General features: G+C 27.8%; 3 protein-coding genes across 4 annotated transcripts; 1 reads left to right on the forward strand and 2 right to left on the reverse strand.

Moving 5' to 3' along the window:
- Positions 1–388: 388 nt before the first annotated feature.
- LOC112599570 (ADP-ribosylation factor-like protein 3) lies at positions 389–4,551 on the reverse strand. 2 transcript variants are annotated; one of them, XM_025346510.1, is made up of 4 exons: positions 4,391–4,551; positions 3,541–3,801; positions 2,390–2,626; positions 389–490 (listed from the first exon to the last, which is right to left on the reverse strand). In XM_025346510.1, the coding sequence occupies exons 1-4, from the start codon at positions 4,391–4,393 to the stop codon at positions 449–451; spliced, it is 543 nt and encodes a 180-aa protein (XP_025202295.1). In that variant the 5' UTR covers positions 4,394–4,551; the 3' UTR covers positions 389–448. The 2 variants fall into 2 exon arrangements, with proteins under 2 accessions (XP_025202295.1, XP_025202294.1); XM_025346509.1 differs by lacking the exon at positions 4,391–4,551 and having other exon boundaries at positions 3,541–3,810.
- Positions 4,552–4,706: 155 nt separating this feature from the next.
- Positions 4,707–10,423, forward strand: LOC112599571. The gene is made up of 10 exons (XM_025346512.1): positions 4,707–4,803; positions 6,261–6,432; positions 6,508–6,696; positions 7,775–7,933; positions 8,887–9,127; positions 9,197–9,311; positions 9,393–9,500; positions 9,559–9,714; positions 9,777–9,925; positions 10,166–10,423. The coding sequence occupies exons 1-10, from the start codon at positions 4,714–4,716 to the stop codon at positions 10,272–10,274; spliced, it is 1,488 nt and encodes a 495-aa protein (XP_025202297.1). The 5' UTR covers positions 4,707–4,713; the 3' UTR covers positions 10,275–10,423.
- A 575-nt stretch (positions 10,424–10,998) lies between these two features.
- Positions 10,999–13,682, reverse strand: LOC112599572 (nucleolin). The gene is made up of 6 exons (XM_025346513.1): positions 13,372–13,682; positions 12,132–12,222; positions 11,838–12,069; positions 11,597–11,752; positions 11,396–11,536; positions 10,999–11,330 (listed from the first exon to the last, which is right to left on the reverse strand). The coding sequence occupies exons 1-6, from the start codon at positions 13,412–13,414 to the stop codon at positions 11,214–11,216; spliced, it is 780 nt and encodes a 259-aa protein (XP_025202298.1). The 5' UTR covers positions 13,415–13,682; the 3' UTR covers positions 10,999–11,213.
- Positions 13,683–26,561: the final 12,879 nt, after the last annotated feature.

Here is a 26,561-nt window from a genome sequence, read left to right on the forward strand (position 1 = left end):
ATAATATAATATGACAAATTCATTGCATGGATAATAATAATAGGTACCTACACCGACATATTTGTAAAATGTTAAAATAAATCAAATTATAGTAATTAATATTGTTTTGATGTTTTACAAGGTCTATTGACTTCAGAGAAGTTTAAAATTATTTAATCTTGTTAATAGTAAAACATTCGTTTTTCATTAGTAACATGTTCAGTTAAAGATACACGTAGTAATAGATTATTATATATTTTAATTAACATATTGTATAGTATGTAGCAGATATAGATATAAGTAAAAATGTTTATTTTAAATACATAATATATATTTTTTTTATATACATTTTATATGTTTAAAAAAATATTATGATAATAAAATATTACACTAATTATTAATTCTTACATAAACCTTTGAAACAAACTATAAGAAATTAATATGAAAAATATTCAATAAATTAACATTATTACTTCTTTTTTACATTTTGACTGATCCATTCCAATCCTTCCTAGAAAAAAAAAATAAAACAAAATAATTACACGGCTGTAATAGTAAATGATTAAAAAAAAATTATACTATAGGTAATTATCATATCATTTATGATCATAGATGCAAATCGGTTGGAGTTTAAGAGGCTTATTCGCCCAAAACCTTAAATAAACCTCATAATTTTGCTAATTATTTTTAAAGTTTGATAGTTAAAAATAATGATAATAGAAAATAAATTGTAATCAAAAACAAAATAAAAGTTTTTGATTATTAATAAAAATAATAAAGATTATAGATACCTAATATATTATAATATTCTACTCGCCGTTATAAAATAATAAACAAAAAGACATTATACGTATACAGTGAAAACTGTCTAAAGCAGAATCGCATGGGACCAACAAAAAATTCTGCTTTAAGCAGTTTTCCGCTTTATTCAATAAAATGGAAAAATTCCGGATTATTCAATTCAAATGAATAAAAAATATCAAAGAGTATTTCTCAATTTATTGTTTTAAATACATAATATAATTCATTAAAATTGATCAGTTGATATTTTTCATTTAACGAAAGACACTTATATTTTGGCATTTTAATATTTAATGCGATGAACGGAAGATAAAATAAAATTAAAAGTGTACGTACGACTGTTGGTGTAAGACCGTTTCACAGTTACAAAGAAAAAATTTCGTATCGTTTAAGATGCGATAATATGCATTGTATGTACAATACTACAATGTACATATTATATTTTACGAATATATACCTATAGAACAATTTTATCTTCTTTATCTATCATTATTTAACGATGTACATTGTACATCGGCATATCTATATTTTATACCTTATTTTTGGGTTAGATTTGATACGCTCGTGTCAATTTTCCGGTTTATGCAAGGTTTTTACTTGCATGGGACTTAAAAAATCGTTCCGTTTCCGCGTTATGAAGGTTCCGTTTTATTGAAATTGAGCGTCTATATAAAACTATAGGAACGTGCCAGGACCATAGAAAAATTCCGTATTGGATAGTTTTCCGTTTTATTCAGGGTCCGCATTAGACAGTTTTCACTGTATTATGATGGTTATATTTTTGGACTGGTATTTAATAAATGAAAATATATTGCACTCTGAATGTTGATGGGTACCTGAGTATAGAGTTACAAATTATTTGTAAAGATGTACGTATCTAAAAATTTATTTTTTACTTCAACATTATCCCGAACTTCTCGCAATGTAGTTTTCCACCATATACTGCAGAATAAGAACGTTGACCAAATATTTTTTACGAAAATTAAACTTTTTTAAATAAATATGTTTAATAAAACATGATTTTGTCCCTTGAACACATATCAATAAAGTGATTACAATTTTATTGTGAAACGTATACAAAATACATAAACATATAGATAATGGTTAGATTAAAAGTTCACAAATAACATTCAAAGTATTATTATTATGATTTATTGTAGAAAACAATCACCGGTTTCGTCCTATGCTATTTTCAGGCGAGAGTGCGAAACGGGTCGTATAAATAAATAAATTGAGTCTATGTATAACATTAATACAACGAGTTTTCTCCTACATCACTCTGCGCTTGTGTTTAGAAATTTTCATTTACCATCATTAATCATCTTGTTAGTACTAAAATATACAAAGTTCATTAATTAAAATTACGTTGTTAAATATTATAATCAAAATATGCATGAAAATTCCAAAAAAAATTTTTTTCATGCGATTTAAAATATTAATAATATATGTATGCGCGTGGAGATAGGAATTATTAAATTATTTGATCTTGATATGCAAGTTGCAATTAAGTTTTTTTTTTTTATATTCGGCTAAAAAATTTGTTTCTTCTTCGTATCGTCCTTTTTTCTCTATCGAAATAAAATCATAAACATAAATCACGATCACTTACTTTAATGCCTTCTCCGCGTATACCTGAACAAGCCTGTATTTGCCACGGCCGATCGCGAATTAGATGCAAGTTAAGTTCTTGCGCTATTTCCGAAGCTTTTGCCGCCAGCGCCAAATCTTGTTTGTTGGCGTATACCAACACTGGTACACCGGCTAATTTTTCGTCGTTGAGCAGTTCGTTCAATTCGAATCCGGTTTCGTCCACGCGTTTTCTGTCTGCGCTGTCCACTACGTAAATCTATGTAATACGAATTCAAACAAATATTTATTGGAGTATGTAATGTTATATCAAACTTTAAAACATTTTCAATAAACAAATTCGAAAATAGTTAGTATAGTTTCAATTTTGTTTAAAAAATGGTGCTGTAATTGGTCATTACATAGGCGCAATTTAAGTTGAATGTACGTGAGGATGTTAGATTTGTGTGTTGACCCGTGGAAGGTTTTATCCCTTCCTATTTTGATAAAATATTTTAGTTATTTTTAATATAACTATCGTTCTCGACTTACTGCAATACAAAAATGCTGATACTATTAAAAATTTGGGGGTGCTAAGCACTCTCAAGTGCCCCCCCCCCCATCAAATAACGCTTATGAATCATTCACACCGTTTATGATGCGTTCACCTCCATTTTATCCAATAATCATAACATAGGCAATTATTCAAATAAAATGTGCTCTGGTGCTTAAAATATATGATTTTGGACAATTATTTGATGTCTAATTAGTGCAGTATTAAATAATTTCATTATATTAGGAAAATTATATAGGCCCTGCATATTTAATGCAATCAATAAAAATCAATAATAAATTGTAGACGAAAAAAGAGCGATTTTCATAAGAAAAAAAAAAATAAGTTTGTATTATCACGTAATCTTTCTTACTATAGTATAAAAATTCTAGATATTAAAAATGTATGCGGTCTTTAAATATAGGTACTTAAAAATGTCAAAAATTGGAAATCGAATAAATTCATATTATTAAAAGAAAAATAAGTATAGTGAACATAACTCGTGAATTACACACAGGATAATAGTTAAGTACGCGTGTATTATGAATATTTTAGACGATATTATTGGGATCGAACGGAGTTATAAAAACCTTATATTTTCAGTAATATTATCACTAGACATTAGTACTAATGGTACTTACCAATATATCGGTGAATTCGAAATAATTACGCCAATACGGTCTTATCTTGCGCTGTCCACCAATGTCCCACACGTTCAGTTTCATGCCATCCGCCTGAACGGATTTAATGTTGAAACCCTGCGTAGGCGTTATGTGCGAAACGTCCTCGGACGCGAGTTTCTTCATCAACGTCGTCTTTCCCGCGTTGTCCAGACCTAGTAGCAGGATGCGAAGCTCCTTGTCCGGCGACGATCGTAACCGCTTCAGCATCGACAACAACCCCTGCAACATTTTTGTTGACCGATAATATATAGTACACGTGTAATACGTAGGTACTATAATGTAAACTAATAAATAATAATGCTATATAATAATTAATAATCGACAAGAACAACCCAAACGCCAATAATTAGTATGCGACCAATGTCACTGATATACCTATATTATTATTTCAAACGCTGTCCCGGTTATATAATTAATATATTATAATCTATGATATTCTCAACATATTGAAAATTATTTGCACGATAAACTTGAATATTAAAAATATAATATGTAAATTAAAATGTGATCATTTAAAGGTGCATTACTTATGTAATATTGTATTTAAACAAGTGTACAATCATAATTTCTTGCACGCTAAAATATATACCTACCTAATTAAATACGAAAAGCCCTGTGTGTTATGCAAAATTTAATACTACGATAAATTATTATTTTAAATAAATATGTTCGTGCTACAATAATACGAATAATATAGTATAAGTAGTGTTTAAATAACTTAGTATAAGAGGTACTTATGGTACCTATATAACTTATTATTTATAAATATTTTACGACATCTAACGACTGATTACAAGTAATAACTCACCATTTTTCGATAAGTACTGCAGGTCCAATCACCACACTTAGTCTACTGCAGTTTCTGTCATATTATTTTTAATTTTCTAAGGAAAATAAAAATAAATATGAAGTACATATACTTACTGAACAATAACGAAAGAGAACTATGTCATTTCCTATTGATTTTTATTGTATATCAGTTATGTTTTTTTTTTTGTATATGTTCTTTGTGGTAATTGTGTTGCTATGGAAATAATAGTAAAATATTTGAAATTTCAATCACCTGTCTTGTGTTGCGATCTGTGCGGCTCGTGTGTTTGGTAACACAATCATCATACTTCAGTGTACATTATGTTGCCCGAAGAAAAACATATTAGGAAAGTGATCAAAGGATGTTTAGAACTGGGAGTACAAGTCTCCGAGGAACTTGCACATGTATTTGTAAGTGCTCACTATAATCAGTTATTAAATTATGTTGTACATACAGTGACAAGTATAAAATTAAAATTCGTATTTTTTATCTAATGTATGTACAATAGGTTTTTTTTATATAACCGTTAATCGTTATAATGTGTGATCAAAACGTTTAATATGTAGCTGCAAAAATTAGATAAATACAGTAAAACCTGTCTTGTGCGGAATTGCACAGGACCAATAAAAATTTCCGCTTTAGGCAGGTTTTCTTATAACTGAATAAAACGGAAAATTCCGTACTATAGAGTTACGATAATATACTGCACGATTAGAGTTGTAACATTTTCCGGTCAATATTAAAAATTAATAAATATCATAGGCTACAATAAATTTTAATTTTTAGTAAATAATTATAATAACACTATTTCCTTTTTCACTTTCTTCGATGACTTATTTTTTTCATTTAAACTATTGTGAGAACAAGTAGGTAAGACGATACGAAACGACAGGTAAACTCGACTGCGGTGACAATAATAAGCGCTAATTTATAAAATATAGATAAAATTTAGTTATCTTTTGATACGTATTAATCGCTGACCTTAATAATTGTTCAGTAGCAAAATAAATGTAGGCATCAAAAATATTTTTGTTTATTTTATGATGTGTTTTTCCGTTTGTTAGAGGTATATATGATTTACGGGACCAAAATATAGCTTTCCGTTTCACGTAAAACAGGTTCCGTTTTATCAAGGGTTTAATCCTATGTTAAACTATAGAAATCTGCCGGGACCATAAAAAATTTCCGCACAGAACAGAAATCCGTCTTATCAAGGGTTCGCATAAGACAGGTTTTACTGTATTACGTATAAAAAGTACCTATATATTTAAACAAGAAATGCACGATCGTCATTTTTTTTTATTGAGTATCACTAAATATTGTATTTAAAAATGTTTAAGATATTTTTTATTAATTTTTAAATAGGTAACAATATATATTTATTTGTATAACCAATGCTTAAAAAACTAAATAATCAATGAATGTTTTTTTTGTAATATCTAATTTATTAGATAATATTACTTAATATATTTACTTAATAAATTAAACACATTCAAATCGATTTAAATTTTGAACAATTAGGTACATAAAATAAATATTATTATTTTTAGACATTCATAGGTGAATATTGTATTATATTTACATTCATTATTCTATATTAATACAAAAAGATAAAAATAACTTTTATTATTTTTTTTCTTGTGTCTATTCTTTTTAGCCATATAAATAATACAGTATAAATATTCAAATTTACACTAAAGTTTTCGTCCGACTATTCAGGTGGAAATTTTTTTTTTAACCATATAAACTACTTTTACTACCATTAAAATCGGCCACAGCAGTTCCAATGCATGTATCTATTTAAATTTACACGTTACAAAATTTAGAGAAATTATATATTGTTTATATACTTATAATTTTAATGTAGTTTAAATGTTGGTCATTAAATTCCAATGTGAAGAATTTACAAAAACAAACGTTAAAAGTTGCAATGGACAAAGTTATAGACCAATGTATTCAGCGCTTATCTGATTACAAGGACCCAGCTATATTATGCATTAAAATGCAATTACTAATAGAGAACGACTATAAAAATATAGGTATAATATAATACAATAAGTCGATTAACTCCGTGAACTTAATTATCTATAATTTTAACAACATTTCATTCACAGGATTTATCATCAATAAAGCCAGTGAAGAAAATGATCAAAAAATTAAACCCTTATTGAACGACATTCTAGATAACATAGACCACATAGGCAGCAAAATGAGTGCATTCAATCAAAAATTTATACAGTACATTATTTTATCCAACTATATGGGAGATCCGACTTCACCGATACGTGTTCAGGAAATTTCTGGTTAGTAAATAGTAAGTTTATCATCATAGCCCTTATGCCTGCCCAGAGGGTACATAGGTACTTAATTATTAATTGATAATGGACTACGATAGCGTAAATAGGGATAACATTGAATTGAATCCCAAATATTGAATTGAGTCTCACAAATACTTTTAGGTTATCGGAATTGAGTCCGTTTCTTTAATTGTAATAATAAGTAGGAATAAAAAGTCAATTAATTAAAAAATATTAAAAATTTTAATAAATAAAGGTACTTTTTACACAGAGAATAACTTTTTATCTACAGTCATAGAAAAATACTAAAAAAAAAACGAAAATTTTCATAATATAGGTATTGAAAATAATAATTTGGAAATTTTAAGTACATATTTATCTTATAATTTTTAGAAATATAACAAAATATTAAAAATTGTTTGAGGAAATAATTATTTTATAAGTTAACATCTAAGCATAGGGTAAACTCCATTTTTCACTCGTAATAATTTAATAATTAAATACCTAAGTACTAACCAATTGCGTGTCACCGACTATGTAGGTAGTCATGCCATTGTATCTATACGGACTCAATTTAAGATATTGAGATAATAAGCTGGACTCAATTCAATACCACCGTTAAATAGAATACACAGGTTAAATACAGCCTTTAGTAGGCACCTAGTTCTTTCAATTTTATCGGTGGGCAAAATATCGATTAGTAACATTTTTTAATACACTTAGTAACTAGTGAGATGCCAAGACAGTAAGTTTTGTATACATTTAAAATAAACTTATCGAACTTCTAGACACCTCGTAATCTGATATTCTGACTATATATACTTACCTACCTACCTACTAACTATTACATGACCATTATTATGATTTATTGACACTTACTCATTCGATTATAAATTTCATGGTTAATTTTTCGGTCCAATAGGTAAAAATACAATTGTAATATATTTTAAAAAGATTTTTAGCGTCTGAACGTCTTATTGATTTACGAGTATAATGAGTAATGACATACTACGCAACATTATAAAATTCATCACTGTATTTTAGGTATTTAAAATTATAATATAAATACCTTTTATTTTTTTAGATACATTAAATAACGTATTAAATCAAACAAAATTATCAGAATTTGAAAACCAATTATCATCTTTAAAAACAAATCAATTGAAAGAAATATCAAACATGGTATGTGGCATTTGGCTTTACAACATAGATCGTAAAGATATAAGAGAAGAAACATTGGATAGTACGTAAATTACCTAATTGTGTAGGTCATCACAATTTAATAATCAGTAATGGTTATTATAATGAATGTGTTAAATTTGAATGCAAAGTTAAATCGTCGTAACATAGAAAAAAAACTTTTGATATTTCATAGTATATTTATATATTATAAAGATACCTATTTTAGATGTCGACAACTCAAAACGAATAAATGACGCGATAAGCCAAATGAATGGAGAGACTAGGTGGAAACATGCTAAAGGCCTCAACGGCCTGTGCAATAGCATTAAAAAAAATAAATATATATTCATTAATTATAATTTTATATCTCCGAGTACCTATTAACTTACCAAATTTTAATTTTATGGTGCCTTATAAGTTCATTTTAAATTCGTAATTAATCCATTGCAAATATTATTCAATTATTGTTAATAATTGATAAGCCACAAAATGGTGTATGAATAGGTTCGTAGTAACTGGTAATAGTTGGTATAAATGAATTAGCATAAAAATTTAAATTAATGGAAACAACGGGTATTTTTAAAATTTCATTGCGTATAGAAAATACGTATTAATGATGATTTAACTCTAAAATGTACTCACAGCTTTAAAAAAATACAATTTTGCTTGATTTTGATTAATTTAGTCAACATTTAAACATTTAATACATATAAGTATTTAATAAAAAATTAAGTGACAATATTTTCGATATTTTTGAAATGCTCTAAAAAACAGATTGAGATGCCTTACAGTTCATATCACATTTATAAGATTTTTGACCTAGAAATAAATAGTCTAATATTTTGAAATGTATTTATTCCTAGAAAGCATAACAATTATTAAAATCTTTTAGCTCGTAGGTACCCGATTCCCCACATACTAATTAGATAAAATTAGTGTTAAAACAATAAGATTTTTGCTCCTCTCTTAATGTAGTGAACCATTATAGGTTATACTTACCTTAGATTTTTTTAGTGATAAATACACTTCCTGATGCCGTTGATTTGCTTCTACAAAATATTGATCAGGAGTCAAGAGATAGTTCTAAGAAAGTGACATTGATAACTTCATGGATATTTCAATACTATAAAGTGTACAATGACATTCTAGCTCCGATATTTGTTATACGAATAAATTTAGCAACTGTTACATTAAAAAAATTAAACGATTATAAAGCTGTATTAGTATTTTATCTACAGTACCAAAAAAATTTAGAGTACGTATGTATGTTGTAACCTATAAGTTCACATTAAATATTCAAATATTAACATAATTATATTTTTAGAACTATCAAAAATGATTTAAATAAATTAAAAATTGAATTGCCAGCATTACTCGATAAATTTTACATCACATTGAAAGAAATTAAAAATACAAATGCACATGCTGATACAATTTGCGTAAGTACTACATTCCGTTTATTATGTAATTTTAATAAAATTAAAATGTCATTATAAAAATTAAATTGAAATTATTTTTAGCCGGAATTCAAAACTTTATCAGTTATTTGGAGTGATATTAGAGGGATTATGAATTATTTGGGTATTACATGTAGTTTAATACTCACCATGAAGCAAATGACAAATGAAGTAATTTATATTGTAGTTGGGTAAAAAAAAAAGTATTGGTATGAAATATTATTTTTAGTTAATTAACATAAATGAAGATTTCGAGAGTATGCCAATCATAAATACAATTCTAACCAATAATGAAGAACTGTATACAATTATTGAGACATATCCATTACATCCCATGTGTGAATGGTATCCACCTACAACCAGTACAGAAGGAAGGAACTTTTTTGTAAATGTTTTATATAGTATTCTTTAAATTATAGCATATTAACCAGATAGTTATGTACTTAGGCAGACGGATATTGTGTGGTAATGTTAGTTGAAACCGAAGGAACTTTAATTAAACATGACAAAGATTTAGGGGTAATACAGTACTCTGATGAATGGTTTGGCTTTTCAAGTATTCAAGCAGTATTACATTTTGGTACCAAACCAACATAGTAAGTAATGTTGCGATAACGCTTACAAATTAAAATAAACAAAAACCAGAATTTTAATTTATTATACTGACAATTACAAGAAGTAAAAAATATCTTGTTTTAAAATGTCGTCAACTATTTCTACTAGATTAACCTGAGATTATCAACTTTGTATAACCACATGTTATAATTATTTATATTTTTATCATAATTATTACATTATAATTTAATATATTTAATATAGAAATAAAATTTCCACAGCTATATGAACCACTTTTTCAACTTATTGAGGTCTAAGACACATCTATTATCATTTTTTCACTTATACGAACAAATGGCAGAAATGCATCAAAATATCAACGATATGTAAGAAGTACATTGTATTATCTCCATACAAATATATATTTATAATTTATATATGTATAGAGCGAGTGAAAAGGACAAGTACAAGGATGCACAAGTGCAAACAGCACTTTATCTACACAACACAGGTTTAATAAACAATATCACTCATGACTCAAAGGAAATACGACAATGCACGAGAAAAAATAAGAAAATAATCAACACTATCAAAGAAACATTAAAAGTAACTCAAAGTGCGCAAACTATAGATGTCTATAAATCAGTTCAAGTGCAAACCAAATTGTGTGATGTTGGCTCTAACACTATGAGTGAAAAAGCCACCAACACAAATCAGTCAATTCCTCAATCATCCATACGGCTTAAAAACAAGCTTTATGCAAGTGTTGAGTATGATGATATAAATAGTTTAGTATGTTCAATTACAACAAAGTACACTAATAATTGTCAAACAAAATTTAAAGACTAAAACATCTTAGGCATTAAATTATTATTATTCAATTATAAATTAATTATAATAAAATTACGATGTAGATTAATGTCTTAAAATTATTGTAAAAGTATTCTAAAAACACAAAAATGCTTGTTATAATTGTTTACAAATACATTTATACATTCAAACATTTATAGCTAGATATTATACCTAGCAAGTGTGCAAAGTATGAAAAAAAAAGTTAAAAAAAAAAAAAAAAATAATAATAAATTTCACTCAAAAATGACATCAACCTAAATCGTATGTCAAGACCATTTAATTAAAATTTTTTTTTTTAGGAATGAAAAATTATAATACTCGAGAAACAGTTTCTCATTAATAAAAAAATTACCATGAATTTCCACAAATCGAAGAAACACAAAGGGTAAACATAATTTTAAGATAAATGAAAATATTGGGGGGAGGGAAAGTAGGATATTTCAATAAACATTTTTTTTTCTAGTACTTAAAACACAGTTATGATATAAAATGATTCTTTAAGAACTTCATCATACCAAAAGTTCTGAAACGTTTTACTCCAATAACTTTCATCAAATCATCATCGCAAATAGCGTATTGTTTGTTAGATGGATCCTAAAAACGGAAAAGTAAATTAAGAATATAATTTTATTTATAATCTAAAAAATTGAAAAACTTACATAAAGATTTCTCTCTTTGATAATTGCCCACATTTTTTTGACAACTTCGTGACGAGGTAAAGCTTCAGATCCCATAAGAGAAGCAAGTTCAGGACTAAGTGTTACTGATTTTGTATACCCACTATTACCTCCTCGTTTGGTCTGTAATAAATTATTATTTAATAAAAAATGAAACACGATTAACTAATATATTAAAATTACCCCAGTTTTTTTTGCTCCCTTCTTGGCTCCTTTCCAGTCCTCATCACTGTCACTATCTTCCTTCTTCTTACGTCCTCGTTTAGCAACAGGGGTCTTTTTTTTTGAGGGGGTACCTTTCTTAGGACTATAGTCACCGTCATTTTTATCACCATCATCCTATAAGAAATTAATTTTTTTTTTACTTATTAACAATAATTTAAAATAGTTTAAACTATTATGATTATGCTGAAATCCTACTTACATCGTCAGAACCAGCACTTTCATCACTGCTATCAGCCTTCTTACGTTTAGGAGCAGCCACCTTTTTGGCTGGTTTCACTTCTTCTTCTTCTTCATCATCTTCATCTTCCTCGTCATTTTCTGCATCATCATCATCATCATCATTCTCATCATCACTATCGCCTTTACCGTTCTTTTTGGTAGCTTTAGCTTTTTTAATTGCTTCCATTACTAATGTGTCAATTTCTTTTTTTCTACACAATAAAAATTAAAGGTAAAAAAATTTTCATTAACAATCAAAAGTTTAATAAATTATCGATCATCAAGATCTGTGTCTAATTTTTTTTCGAGTTCCTGTCTTATTTTTTTCGCAGAGGTTTTTGTTAAATCTGCAGATTTTAGAAGAGCTAAAAACAAAAATAATTTCAAAGTTAAAATATGAGCACCAGAAATTAATTATAATCTCAATACCAAATCATAAATGAACACTAAATTAACAATAATAATAGGTATATAAAAATATTTTTTCATTGAAAATAAGTCTATGATTTAAATAATATAATAATATTGTATAATTTTTCTATTTATACGCATCTAGATTACTTCAAACATCTCTTAATATTGAAATTTATAAAAATAATGACAAAAAGTTTCATACATATATATATATATATATATGTTTCATTGGTAAAAATATAATTCCTAGAATATATTGAGAAAATAAAACAAACTTTATGGATTTACATACACCGATTACAAAAATTTCACTGAATTGAAAAATAGTAGTGTATTTTGTATGTTTTTTTTTTTAAATAATTCTCAATCGACAGTTAAATTTTTATGAATAACTCAAAAATAATGGACAAAAACACAATATTGGCAATATTTTTTTTTTTGTGAGAGTGGTTAAAAAATCGTTTCGACGAGTATAATCGAAAAACATAATCGGCGACGATTTAGTCGTGGAAGCAAATAATATTACGATATTTGGCCGTGGAATAGGAACAGTAGCGTCGTCGGGGACGGTTTAATTTTTAGGACGCTGCTTTTGTTTACACCTCAGCCAGACGGGGCGCTATCTAGCGATCATTGGCAGCGAGTTGACGGCGGACATAATTTATAACAAAAATTTGTTCTCCGCGCCGAAATTTACAAGCGTAAAATTGCCCGAAAAAAAATGGATAAGCACGAAACGGCCGTTCAAACGGTTAAGCCTACGTCGGGAGATCTAAATAATTAAAACACCGGCGACGCCATTAGCACGATGACGGGACGCGGGCCGGCAGCGCGCGGTGTTCGGGATAATAATATTGTCACAAACGAAAAAAGAACGTGATAGGAGGCCGGTAAATTTTAACTGAAAAAAAAAACACGTACGAAAACGGTACAGAAATTGACGATTAAAAAGAACCGAGCCGCTACTAACTACAACGGGCATCCTCACACGATCGCTCAGTTTTTATCGGGAACCGACACGAACAGTATTTATGAAAATCTTAGCGTAAAATAAAAGCCGAGCATGACGCTGTCAGACAGATGTGGTGCACAATAATTACCGGCGATCTCTTTCTTCAGCGTTTCTTTGGACACGTCGGACATGATGATTGTATCGGCTTCGTCGTCGATTGGTTTTCTGTTGCCTCGCGTGAGACGGTGTGAAAAATGTAAAAAGATTTATCAAAAAACAATTGCGTCGGACGTTTGACCGGCAGTCGTTCGATAGTTACTTCACTAGTGGCGAATCACGAAAATTTCGGCGTACGAAAACCAATAAGCGGATATACGAAATGAACGACGGCAGCGTCGGTGTGTTGTGCTGCTCTGTGTGAGTGTGCGTAATGATGTTGCGGGGTGGTGGTGATGCAGTGGCGGGCGAACGATAGTGTTAGACGACGACGCCGCCGCCGCCGCCGTGCGCGCGCTCGCTCAATGGCTACGGAGTGTGAGGCGGCAAAACGGTAATCGCGACGTTGCCATGTGCGACCGGCCGTCGGGAAGCAGCGCTCTACGGACGCCGATAGTGCGGCAACGCGGCGGCCGTTTCGTTTCGCGTTCTCACTTCTCAACATCTCTATTCTCTTTCTCACGGCCGATCATTGGGGGCTTAACGTAATACTAATGCGCTAATACTTTAAATAAAAGGCCTTTGTCCTTTATAAAGGTCTTGTCGCCAATGGCTTAACGCTTAACACTTTCGTTTTTGTTCAACAACGGTTGTAGATACGTTTGTCTTATTAGGAATCCCAATTCCCATCGATGTACATAATGTGCATTATAAACACAACCCGTTAGGTGTTAACTTATCTACTATACTATAGAAAACAAACATAATTGTATGATTTAGAATACATATAAAATATTAAGAAAATGATTTTTTTACAAATTTCAAGTTAGTTATTTTATTAACGTTTTATGTGCAGGCTTCGGTCACATTATCACTGTCTAAAGTCTCTCAATCAAGTTATTGAATAATTGCTTATTTTACAATATTTTCGTTTTTATCCTTTTCGATTCGTCTATTTTTGACAAGCCATTTAACAAATTTTTTACAAATTAATCTGAAATTTACAAATTCTGTCGTTTTAAAATAAACACATTCATACAAATTTTCTATGAATAACATTAATGCTCTGTCAAAAATGTTTTTAGTCAACGCCTTGACGGAACCCAAAATGTTTTATCATAGTCAACTATTAAAAAAGGATATGATTTTGAAACAAAACTTAATTATTTGCGTGATCGAAATGCGTATTATTGTACATTAAAAAAAAAAAAAAAAAAAAAAACAGAGAGTCTGGTTTGCGATATGATTTTATAGTTATTATTTGAAAATGGCGGGAACTTTATTCATGTGTACATCGTTGGAGATCAGCCGCAGTTTTGTTAATGTTTCTTGTCAGTTGAATATAAAAAAAAAAAAATGTTCACGACTAAAAGCTATATAATTCATAGACATCAAACGAAACATTTGAAAATCGTGGGTGAGACTCGTGCAGGCCCCAGTTTTCGGGTAGTCCGTGATTTTGAATTTTGGTCGTTTCGGCGGCAGTCGTTTGCCGGTTACCCGCGGTAGACCACCAGTGCGACATCACGCCGACGTACGATCGCCGAATTGGTCACACTGCGATGTCGCTTTTGCCGCCACACGTCCGACGAAAGTGCGTAACGGTCGTTTTGATAAATCGCCGTCGTCGTAATTGTTACGGAAAAAAAATAAATAATAGTTCCCTACGTGAACGTTCGAAAAAAATCTAACCGTCGAAGTGTCATTTACTATCACTACCCTTCCCAGTTACTCCATTAACCATTGTACCAAGCGCAACGGTCGTACATTATATTTTTTCGGTTTACAATTTTGCATAGTACGCGTGTAAATACACCATGTGGCGTGTGCGCAGTTTGACTTTCAGGACCACTATAAAAGTCTAAACACTGAACGACCGATTACCGAACGCGTTGAAATATCTCGGGAAACGCGTTTTATAAACGCTGTTGGATCTAGAATTTCTCGCGATCAGGGCTTAACGCGTTTGAAAATAAAAATAAAAATCAGCTTTTTGTTGTAATGATAAATTATGTCAAGAAAAAAATAGGAATCGATCGATTTGAAAAAAATAGACACTTTCGATCTAACCTGTATAATATTATCTTCATGGTTAAGTTTCTGCTGCCGAACACCAAATGACCAAATATTAGTAGACATCGACACTCTACAATTTTTTAATCGAGCTATCATATAATATTGGTAAGATTATAGAAATATAAAAACTGTAACTTTCCTTTACAATTAAATAAGAAATAATTAAATAATTAGGTAAGTAAATTAAAGTAGATACAAATCATATTTTTTGGATCTTTTAAAAATCGATCTGCACTACACTTTCGTTTCCACCACTCTTAAATATTGAAATAAAAAAATATTGCGCGATTGTACACATATAATATCGAATAAAAACTAAATAGGTATAAACTACAAATAATAATTTAGGAGTTTACTAACTGCGTTTAAAATTTCTATTTTATATAGGTACCAATTGCGCTCAAAACATTTTAAAATACTTATCACTTAGGTAGTGAAAATTTATTATTTATAATTATAATTATACAATAAATGAATACGCACATCGATTTTTTTGCTAGTATAAATACATGATATAATATAAATAAATAAATATAGTCAATTTTTCAAAATTAAAATTATATCAGTTACATAATAATTCACATTTAAACTTTTTTACAATTTAAACTAATACAAAACAACAAGATATAAGTAATGGCTATCATCAATGTGTTATCCTATATAGTAGTACCTACTATAATAATAGGTAGCCAGGTAGGTACATATTAATACAGTATATATTGTGCAACCAAACAATTAGGTTGATAAATATCCGATGATAATGAAAATTTATTTTCGTCTATCATTCAAATTCATATTTGTATACAATAAAATGTGCACGATAATAATAATGTTTCAAAAAAATCCCGATACTGTCATAAAATATATTGTTAGCAGTCACCTAAACCAGTAACCAATTGATCAATAGATAAGTTTTTAATTTTTAAGCATTTTGTGTGTATATTGTTTATGGACAACAATATTTTCATATTTGAAAATTTTGAATACAAGTCCAATTGGTACACTGACCCTCAACAAAAACTTTTTTTAGGTGCAATTAGTCCATGCCTTATAATTTACCGTAAATTCCTACTTTCGAGTTAGTTTTCGTTAAACGTTTTAGTTATCTTATATATTTGTTTGTTTTTAATTACTTTATATTACTATAATATGAGTTATTAAATACGTTATACCCACGTAAAGTATTTTATCATTTGTCCTCGAATCTTATTAACATTATTAGAGTATTTCTGTTTGAATAACGAACGCCTCGGCCCTCGGAATAGCACTAAACTAAAAGTTTTATTAAATAAACAAATAAAGACATTTAAATACCAATTGGTTGCCTACCTATCGCGATCAATATTTGTAATAAGCTGTGGTATAGGTAATATATAGAAATAGAATTACAGCTCTTATTCAAGTACATTTAATAAAAACTTTTTGTTTCACCACAACTAGATAGTATAAAATACAAATAACAGTATTTCGAACAAGTAGTAAATTGCATTTAATTAATTGCTTAAGTACTTATGTACGTATGTAATATATTTATATCAAGTTTAATATATCAGTTGATATAATGTGTAGTTCTAATACACGGAAGACGGAACAAACTTATTCTAAAACATTTCGCATGATATGATTATCAAAACGAATACGAGCAAATAAGTCAACAAATAAACATTAATATATGCAGTAATATTATATATGTATAACTGAACTTTTTATATTACATCAATTACTTATAACGATTATGAAGGTATAGTAAATCATCATAATAACTAATAAGTGCACCATTCATGTATACATTACAAAACAATAAATAAATAACGAATCGAAATCATTATGGAGTACACCGTTATATTATTTATATTTAAGAGAAAACGATAATTCTAAGCATACTACTATTATACACTATGTATTGTAATTATATTACTGGCTTTCTTATTTCCCAAATAGGTTGATTCAAAATTCCAGAAATCCTGAGAAGGCACGTTTTATTTATCACTTACGCCGTTTATCTGTATGTGTTGCAATGCAAAGAAATCAACATTTTCATAATATCTTTGTTCAACTCTTCTATATTAGATAATATGTACGTTCACGGTGTGAACTCTTTACTTTGAGTTTTTTTTTTTACCAATTGTATAGGAATTAGGATTTATCGCCGTAGTCAAAATACACAAACAACTTATATAGTTAGGTTAGGTTAGGTTATATGTATAATATATGCGTTTAATGTTTATACATCAATGTAGTGTTGAGTATTTTTTAAATAATGTCATGTCTGCGTGGCGTGTATGCAGCTTTTATCATCTTTCGCCTTATCTATACAGGTAATTCATAGGTAGTCATTCGATTGAATATTTTTATTTTTTGGTGGAGGGGATGGTTCAGAGGGAAGTAAGCATTATCTAAAGTAAGGCATGTCTCTGGATCACTATGGAAATTTTAGAGAGACGAAGTTCCCAGAAGTTTCCCCCCTCTCCATTAATGACTATCTATAATATGCATTTATAAATCTATATAAATAATTAAGTTTTCTTAATGAATTTATTTAAATAATTATTCAGAGATTTTTTCAGTGAAAATAGCATACGATAATCGATAGTTTTATTTTCATATATTGTGTCTGATATTTTCACACAGAATCATTTTCATGTTTTGGAATGACGAGGTATGTCACAGCTATCACGTTAAATTGATTAATTTATAAACCAAAACTTTTATATAAGCAATATATATCAACCATATCGAACGTAAATATAAATACTGATACTTTGCACATATTACCGGAAGACTTAATCGACGCGACTATAAAATTATCAAATATTTTTTTTTTTTAAATCAATATCATTACTGCAGTTCTGAAATAAAATATATTATGTACAATTCTACAATAAATAGTGGTGTCATTGATTTGTGTGTATTCAGTATTTACGATATTTTATGCAAGGTACACGAAAAAATTAATAATGTGATTATATCGGTATATTGGTAAACCTAAATGTTAATAATGTTGTATACACATTTGTGCATAAAGTATATTGTTAAATAATTAAACATCTGAAAATTTTAACAGCTGTCTGTCTGTAAATATCACGGAAACACTTTAATAATAATGGTTCAGAAAAGGTAAGTTATCGCCCGTAGAATCAATTATTAATGGGTGTGATTTATTTAATCACAGCGTGGAAATATGATAATCAGATACATCAATATATTATATTATACGTTTTCAAAGTGATATTATATCAAATTCATTACGTGTGCCTTTTTTTCCTATTTCCCTTATTGTTACCTAATCTAACTTAGGGAATATATTTATTATTTAGGTAAGGGAAAATTGTAAATAGATCAGTGCGTGATCATTATCATGATAACCAAAAGGTTAAAAATCTTATTTAAATGACATATTTTTATTATTTGATTCGTCAATGAAAATAATGTTTAATTTAATTTATTGCTATTAAATTATTTACTTAAATTGTTAAATGATAAATTTCAGTATTGATAACTAATTAAAAACTATTTAGTGGCAAGTGTAAAATTATGTTAATTATAAAATATAAGCAAAACAATTGTATAAGTACTCAATAATTAATTAATATTAATTATAAGAACTTTATTTACATGTGATTTATCAAAATGTTGTTCATTGGCTCATTGCAATTGGTTTTTGAGTGAATATAATTATTAATTATTATTATTATTGTTATTATGATCATCATCATCAAACCTTTCACATATTTTAAAATAGTCTAAAATAAATAATAGTTGCGATATATTTAATTGCATTTAGTTTTAATTTTTAATTAAAAAATAATAAATGGGTTCATCTACATAGTGTTCATAATAGTGTGTGTAGAAATTATCAGTATGAGAATTAACAAATATTTGGGAGGGGCCTAAATATTAACATTTTTTTTAACCAATATTCGCAAATAAGTTTTCCCTTTACCCAAACTTTTGTATCCTAAAATTGATTGCACAAAATATCATAGTCAAATTTAATCACTATATTCACCAAAATATAATGAAACATAAAAAAAATAATTTTTTATTATTTATTACTTTATTAGCAATTATATTATACTAATATACGATATCCGACATTATAATTATACGTGTAGGCACCTTAGCCTTAAAATTATTCCTTCTGTTTATCTAAATAACTAAATAATCCTAATTATAATTTATGGCACAGATGTGGTCGGTCAGGGGCGGATCCAGAAATTTATCAAGGAGGGGGGGGGTAATAAATCGTTATGCCAAGTCCCGATTGACAGTTTATCGTAATTCTTTTGGGTAGTGGGTAACCTAACCTAAGTTCAAGGGGGGGGGGGGGTATTTACCCTATTACACCTTCCCCCTTGGATCCACCACTGCGGTCGGTACAGTTGCGATCAACACAGTTTTGGTGGCACTTGCGGTCACTTTATTTTTATATGTATGAACTCGTTTTACAATATTGTCATAATAATAATAATAAAGTAAAACTTATTTTAAAGTAAAATCAAACTTTCCTTCTTTTATGTTATTTTTATATACAAATTAGTATAATGCTATCGATGTCAACGCGATAATAATAATTACGCGGATAATTGTATTTTTCGATATACGTATCTATTTGTTTATCAGTTGTAACTTGTAGATAAAACGCGTTAGGAGGTACAACTAAGTAAGAAATGGGGTTCAGAAATTTCAATAAATTTGTAAGGAAAAAAACGGAAAAAATATTACATGCAACTCGACAATAGAATTAACAAAGCATTAATAACATATCATAAAAAGAACAAAGGTTTAAAAACATGTCTAAAATTAATTTTTTTAGTGAAAAAACTTACTTAGTAAACTATAACAATTAACTGATATATCTCAATAAAATTGAGTCTACTAATAATAATTATATCGAAAAATACTACTTTTACCCACTGTAATCGCAATGCAATATTATAATCATTATTATCGCGTTATTGATATCGATAACGTTGTACCAATTTATATACAAAAATAGCATAAAAAAGAAATTTTGATTTTATTTTTGTATAAGTTTTACTTTATTATTATGTCAGTATTATAAAACGAGTTCATAAATAAAAAAAAAAAAAAAGTGACGACTAGTCGACTAGTGCCATCAAAAAGGTATTGACCGTAACTGTGCCGAAAGTATAATCCTCATGGATAATTTTGTTAATACCTATGTCTCTTCCTTGATGAAAGACTAACTTTGACTAATCATATTAAATCAAAAAAATATTGTTCACCTTAGCATTCACAGCCTAAGACCTCTACGCTAATCCAAAATATCTTTAAAGAACAAAACACTTATTTATAAACAAATATTACGTCCCACAGTGACGTACGGCATCCAACTCTAAAGAACTTCAAAAAATTTAAACCTAATTAAATTTTAAGCGTTTCAATTAAAAATTCTTTGTGTTTTCTCTAATGTTCTCTGGTACGTCAGCAATTATTATATACATGATGGCTTTAACATATCAATAATATCCATACTTCTTGTTTCCTATAACTATACAATTTTTTATAAAAACTCCTTCAACCACTCAAATTTTTTTATATCTAAACTCTTATTGCACATTACCTGAAAAGGTAGGTTAGATGATAAAAAATAAAAATATGCGTAATTTAGGCTTTATTAAGCGTACTTGTGATTCAATTCATTGATTTTATTTCCTTGAAAATTCTATACTGCACCCTTTTTTGTTTCCATTTAAAATACTGTCCTCTTATTTGGATAAATAATACATAAAAAAAAAAACTCTACTCTAGAATCTTTTCAAAATAATTTGTTTGCGTTTTATCTATTCTGTTTTTAAATTATTCTTTTTATAGTAAATTATTTAGTGAATATTTATATATTTTTTTTTGAATATGTATGTAAGTTTACCTAATTAAAATTTAAATGAGTAATTTATCAATCATTGACATATTAAGGATAATAGTCCTTAAAAATGGTTTTAAAAAAGTATTATAAATATATGTAATATTGTATTTGTGATAAATCAATCACTAAAGTTTTCAAATTACCAGAGCCCTTATATCTTCTAAATTTATTATCGTGGACCTATTATTTTTACCATATTTGGTGAACTAACTCAAAAAATACTGGTTTAAATTTAAATTTTGGTACGTCAAAATGTTCAGAAAAAAATATCTGCATAATAGTTAACAGTAAAAAATGATGATTCTAATTTGAAAAACAGAATTTTGTATCTCCGCAAAACATTTATTAAGTAGTAGGTACTAAATATATCAAAAATTTAAAAATATTATCGTCTTTAAATATATTTAAAAATTTTAAAAATCATGTTTAGAATACCTGTATTATTGAAGAGAAAAAGAGAGTGAGCATGTGTGGAAAATCATTCTGTTTAACATCGACACCTAACACCGCTGTCACAAAAAATATGAATAAATGTAAACGAACATCGTATTACACGCGTGCGATATATTATATTAATAAGCAAAAGTAACCTAAAAAAAAAATTGATATTCATACTAAGAACCTAAATTATAAAAAAAAAAGTACCTACTAATAGTATGAACAGCATTACAGTGGTATACTGCAGGAAACGGCTAACATGTGTTGGAATATAAGGCCCGTAATGAATATTTTTAGTTGATATCATAACGGACCCATTAACTCTTATTAAATAGGTTGATGGTCAATATTATCAAAATGATGAAATACATAAAATTTACATTTAATACGTACGTATATAATACTATTAAATAATTTTGTAATAAAATTCACTTCTTCTATAAATCCAAAATCTTGTAATTAATGAATTAATGAAAACTGAAAAAAACCAGCTATCAGCTACTTTTCATATTTATATTTAATGAACGCGATGTAATATCTATCAGAATTTAAACATATTAAGAAAATAAATAAATAAATAGTCTATAATATAATATAGTTAATAGTTGCGATAAAAGTTTTGATTTATTAAATAACTCTTATAAGGAATATTTATATTTTAAGATAATAAACTAGTCGATGAATATGCATGATTATGTGATTTGATGAAAAATTAACTTAGGGCTTTAGCTACGGTTTTTTTTTACTGGTATAATAATTTATTGTAAATTAAAATAACTTTATTAGCTTATGATCATTGATTAGATACAATTAATATAAATTATAAGCTATATTATGGATCATGTATACATATATCATATAATATGTTATAAATTATTAATGATATTATACGTTCATACAGAATAAATCACTATAAGCACATATTTATATCTATTTTTCATATCATACATAATGAATTTTATTCAAATTTGAGTTTTAGAATTTAGAATATTTAAAGATCGTATAATTTTCAAATATTTAGATATTGATATAATTAAGGAGTATTTTGTGACATCAGTAACTTCTTATTTTAAATGAGAATATTATTTTTTTTCTTAAAAATTGTTCATCATAATTATAACTTTATTGGAATTATTGATGCATTTAAATTTAAATTTTAATGCGCGAGTAGTTTTTGAGTTATTTAACTTTGTGTTAAGGATAATTATAGGTATATGACAATTAATTTCAAAGAAATAGCGTATATGATGATTAGAAAATTTTTATAATAATTCATTTATCATATTTATAATGTGTAACAATTATTGTTTTATAATAATTAATACTAGATCCAATATTATAGATATTTTATATTTTTGGAAAACTTTTTTTAAGGACTTAAGTCCCTTTTACATTATACATTTAAATAACTTTCATTTAAATTTTTATTTAGGTAAATCAAAATTAAAAAAAAATCTTTTAATAACAATTAAAGGCAAAAAGGTTGGTTTTTTTATATATTTTTTTTTTTTATAATTTGAAAGAGGAAAATTGTATTCAAGTTGCATTGAACCCTGATTCTTAAATTAGCTTTAAATAAAAGTAATACATAGACTTTTATTACAACTTATGAAAATAGAATTTTCAAAGTACAAGTACAATATGATTAGCAAAATTTGTTACAATGAAAAAAAAACCGATCAAAATCTGACTATTTTATGAGATGTAGGAGTTTTTCTATAAAGCATGTTTTTGAACTTTTAACGCAATGATTCCATAACTTTAATTCGTACCCGTCGTACTCGGACGTGTTTTTCCTACTATATAGTAGATATCTATCACTTATTCAAAATTTAGTTCATACTATAACTATTATTTATTTAATTTTTATTAAAATATTTTAATTCATCATTAAGTTTACTTTTCTATATTTTGAATTTGATATCTAAACCTAATTTTAAAATTTAAAATATTAAATTTTTTTAATTTTTTTTATAATGCTCTCAAAAAATTGACTTAGGAACATAAAAAAATAATTAAATTTTATGGTAATTTTAAATTTTGTTTCTCGAATGTTATTAAATATATTTTAAGTAAGTGAATATAATTTATAAATGATTGATACTTTTTGACAAAAAGAAATAAAAATATATCCGCTTAGCCCTTTAATGCTAACTTTTGTATTATTGATTTGTGTGTACAGGTTTGCAAATGTCCCTTATTCTATTATTCACTTATAGTTTCACCCTAAATAATAATTTACTATAATATATTATAACTTCTCCATGAGCTCTCTATGCGCACGCAAACCAACTACATAAATTACAAATTGCTTTAAAATTGCCTATCATAACTCCTTATAAATGGCTTGTATCCAATCCCATTAAAATAGAGAAGGTATAAGATAATAAATTGTGTACTATGTACTTACTATGAGTAACGAAAGTTATATTATTTTATATCGAATACTCAGTCGCTAATTTGAGGCCAAGTTCATACTAGCAATATTACACATAAGCTTGTTATAAATATCATGATGGCACAAACTATATTATCAATTTATATATATGTATACGCTTAATTAAATTGTATTATATTATTTAAATTTTAATATCATCGATTGGAGAATATTATTTATTAGCTAATGTACTATGAAAAATTTATATAATTATGTCGGAAATTATAATGCATAGTATTAATTCATATTAAAGTAAAATATAAAATTACGTAAAATATTTAAAGAATCTTAATCATGATAAATAATATATTTAACCAACATTTAAAATAGTATTTTAGTTATAAAATACTTAACTTAATAAAAACGGTGCATTGTCTTAATTCCATCGCAGTATTTGTTTGTATGATAATATATTACAATTTTTAGTTTTGATGTTTTGCGTATACCACGTAACCAGAATGCTCGAATACGGCCGCTGTGTTCATTGTATATTCGTAACATAAATGACAAATGTAGTTAGGTATGCTCATTAATTTTAAACAGTCTATATAACACTCTATACAGAGTGGTTATTTTATGATATTATAATGGTCATCCGGTCACGGCGTGGAATTATTTTTTATCATAATATACGTACATAATATACGAGTATATATATATATATATTTAATACATTGTTTTCAAATTTAAACATTTTAATATATTATACCAGTCCCGAAGATACTCCCTGCAGTGACTATACAACTATGGTATTTACGTTTTTTTTCAACATCGGCTTACTTATCGTACTAGTTATTACGGCTATAGTTAATATATTTTTACTCGAAGAAATACGCATTTGTTATTTTTTTTGTTTATATCTAACTAAATATAAATAATGTTAAATGTATCTGACTATCCGTATCATACGCCGTCACGCAACATTCAGTGGCGGATTTAGCGACTTGTAAAATAGACAACTATACTTAGAGCATTACATTTTTGGGAGCGACAATAATTATTCGTATTAATATAATTTTATTTTTTATTACTTAAATTAATCGTTTACCGGCTATGTATTGGAATGGTTTTTCTCAACATCATCGTTAACGATCATTGACAAAATCCATCATCACTATTGTATCGTGCACTACTGATGTCAAGTTATCGTGATTATAAAGAGAACGATTGATGACCTATGAAATAAATAAACCTAAATAATTTTTAGTCAGTTAATTTTTCAAATAATTATGCTGCACTCAAATAATAACGTCATAAGATAATTACTCACGGATGGGGGAAAAATAGGTTAACACAGGGCTGGCAAAGGTGTATATCCGTTCCAGGGTTCACTAACGGTATACGCATTATTATTACCGTTGTCAACAAGGGGCCAGTACAAATTAGACAACGTCGTCACCTCGTAGGTACACCCGTGCATACACGGGTTATAATAACCTAACGACGTGCGTTTCCGTTTTGTTTTCACCCCATATCGAACGTCACGCGAGCCGTCGCGACGTACATGTTATTTGATATAGGTAACGTGATGTGATGTTTGCGAAAATCTTGCGGTATACAGTACAAGGGTATATCCGGAGAATTTGTCATGATTTAAACATGCGACGATTCGTAAAATCCTCCAAAAACGCTTTGATATGTGATAAATGTCTAACGGGTGCGTTAAAAAATATAAGCACGATTCAAATTGGTTAAATTTTATTTTATTAATTTGCTATCGAATTCTACATTATTATTATTATGGTTGTCGTTTTTCATATTACATTATTGTATTATATACCTACACATCTATTTTAAATAGGCTTATGCTTATACTGTATAATGTATACACATCGAGTCTATTCATTTAAATTGTCGGTACCAACATTGTTAAATGTATACACGATTTTTGTAAATGGCGTTTTTTCCGCATAAGTTAATGAAAATAAGTAAAAAATATTCGCTGTTTACAACATTATTGTTGCTAATAGGAAATATACTATTAAAAAAATATTAAATAATTGTATGATATTTTGTCTTATACCTACGTTTTGAATATAATCGAAAAGATTATGTTTCATTGTGTTATACAAGATTAGGAGACTAGAGTGTGTTTGCGCGTCAAATAGATTTTCAAAAATTCTCGATGAACAACTAGTCGCAGACGTCTAGATGTCGCTAACGGTACCCATACTGAAATAACTATTTTGTATGATGAATTATTTATAGTACCATTGATTATAAGTGTATTTTATCAAAAGATTACTATTATCTAACAAAATAATGTTATTGCACAATTGTTTTTTGTTACATTGGCGCAAATAGTGACTAGAGATGACTGGAGAAGGGAAAGTAACTAAAT

Source organism: Melanaphis sacchari, unplaced genomic scaffold, assembly GCF_002803265.2.
Source record: "Melanaphis sacchari strain LSU unplaced genomic scaffold, SCAv2.0 Contig53_pilon_pilon, whole genome shotgun sequence".
NCBI lineage: Eukaryota > Metazoa > Arthropoda > Insecta > Hemiptera > Aphididae > Melanaphis > Melanaphis sacchari.

What these genes read in the sequence shown, in the direction of transcription:
- LOC112599570 (XM_025346509.1), bottom strand. Translation starts at nt 3,810, where the DNA reads ATGTTGCAGGGGTTGTTGTCGATGCTGAAGCGGTTACGATCGTCGCCG. An exon ending in TCGAATTCACCGATATATTG is followed by an intron (nt 2,627 to 3,540) that starts GTAAGTACCATT and finishes CGTATTACATAG; the next exon opens with ATTTACGTAGTGGACAGCGC. An exon ending in TACGCGGAGAAGGCATTAAA is followed by an intron (nt 491 to 2,389) that starts GTAAGTGATCGT and finishes TTTTTTTTCTAG; the next exon opens with GAAGGATTGGAATGGATCAG.
- LOC112599571 (XM_025346512.1), top strand. Translation starts at nt 4,714, where the DNA reads ATGTTGCCCGAAGAAAAACATATTAGGAAAGTGATCAAAGGATGTTTA. An exon ending in ACGTGTTCAGGAAATTTCTG is followed by an intron (nt 6,697 to 7,774) that starts GTTAGTAAATAG and finishes TTATTTTTTTAG; the next exon opens with ATACATTAAATAACGTATTA. An exon ending in CAGTACCAAAAAAATTTAGA is followed by an intron (nt 9,128 to 9,196) that starts GTACGTATGTAT and finishes TTATATTTTTAG; the next exon opens with AACTATCAAAAATGATTTAA.
- LOC112599572 (XM_025346513.1), bottom strand. Translation starts at nt 13,414, where the DNA reads ATGTCCGACGTGTCCAAAGAAACGCTGAAGAAAGAGATCGCCG. An exon ending in GCTGAAGAAAGAGATCGCCG is followed by an intron (nt 12,223 to 13,371) that starts GTAATTATTGTG and finishes TTTTGTTTTTAG; the next exon opens with CTCTTCTAAAATCTGCAGAT. An exon ending in TCAAAGAGAGAAATCTTTAT is followed by an intron (nt 11,331 to 11,395) that starts GTAAGTTTTTCA and finishes TTCCGTTTTTAG; the next exon opens with GATCCATCTAACAAACAATA.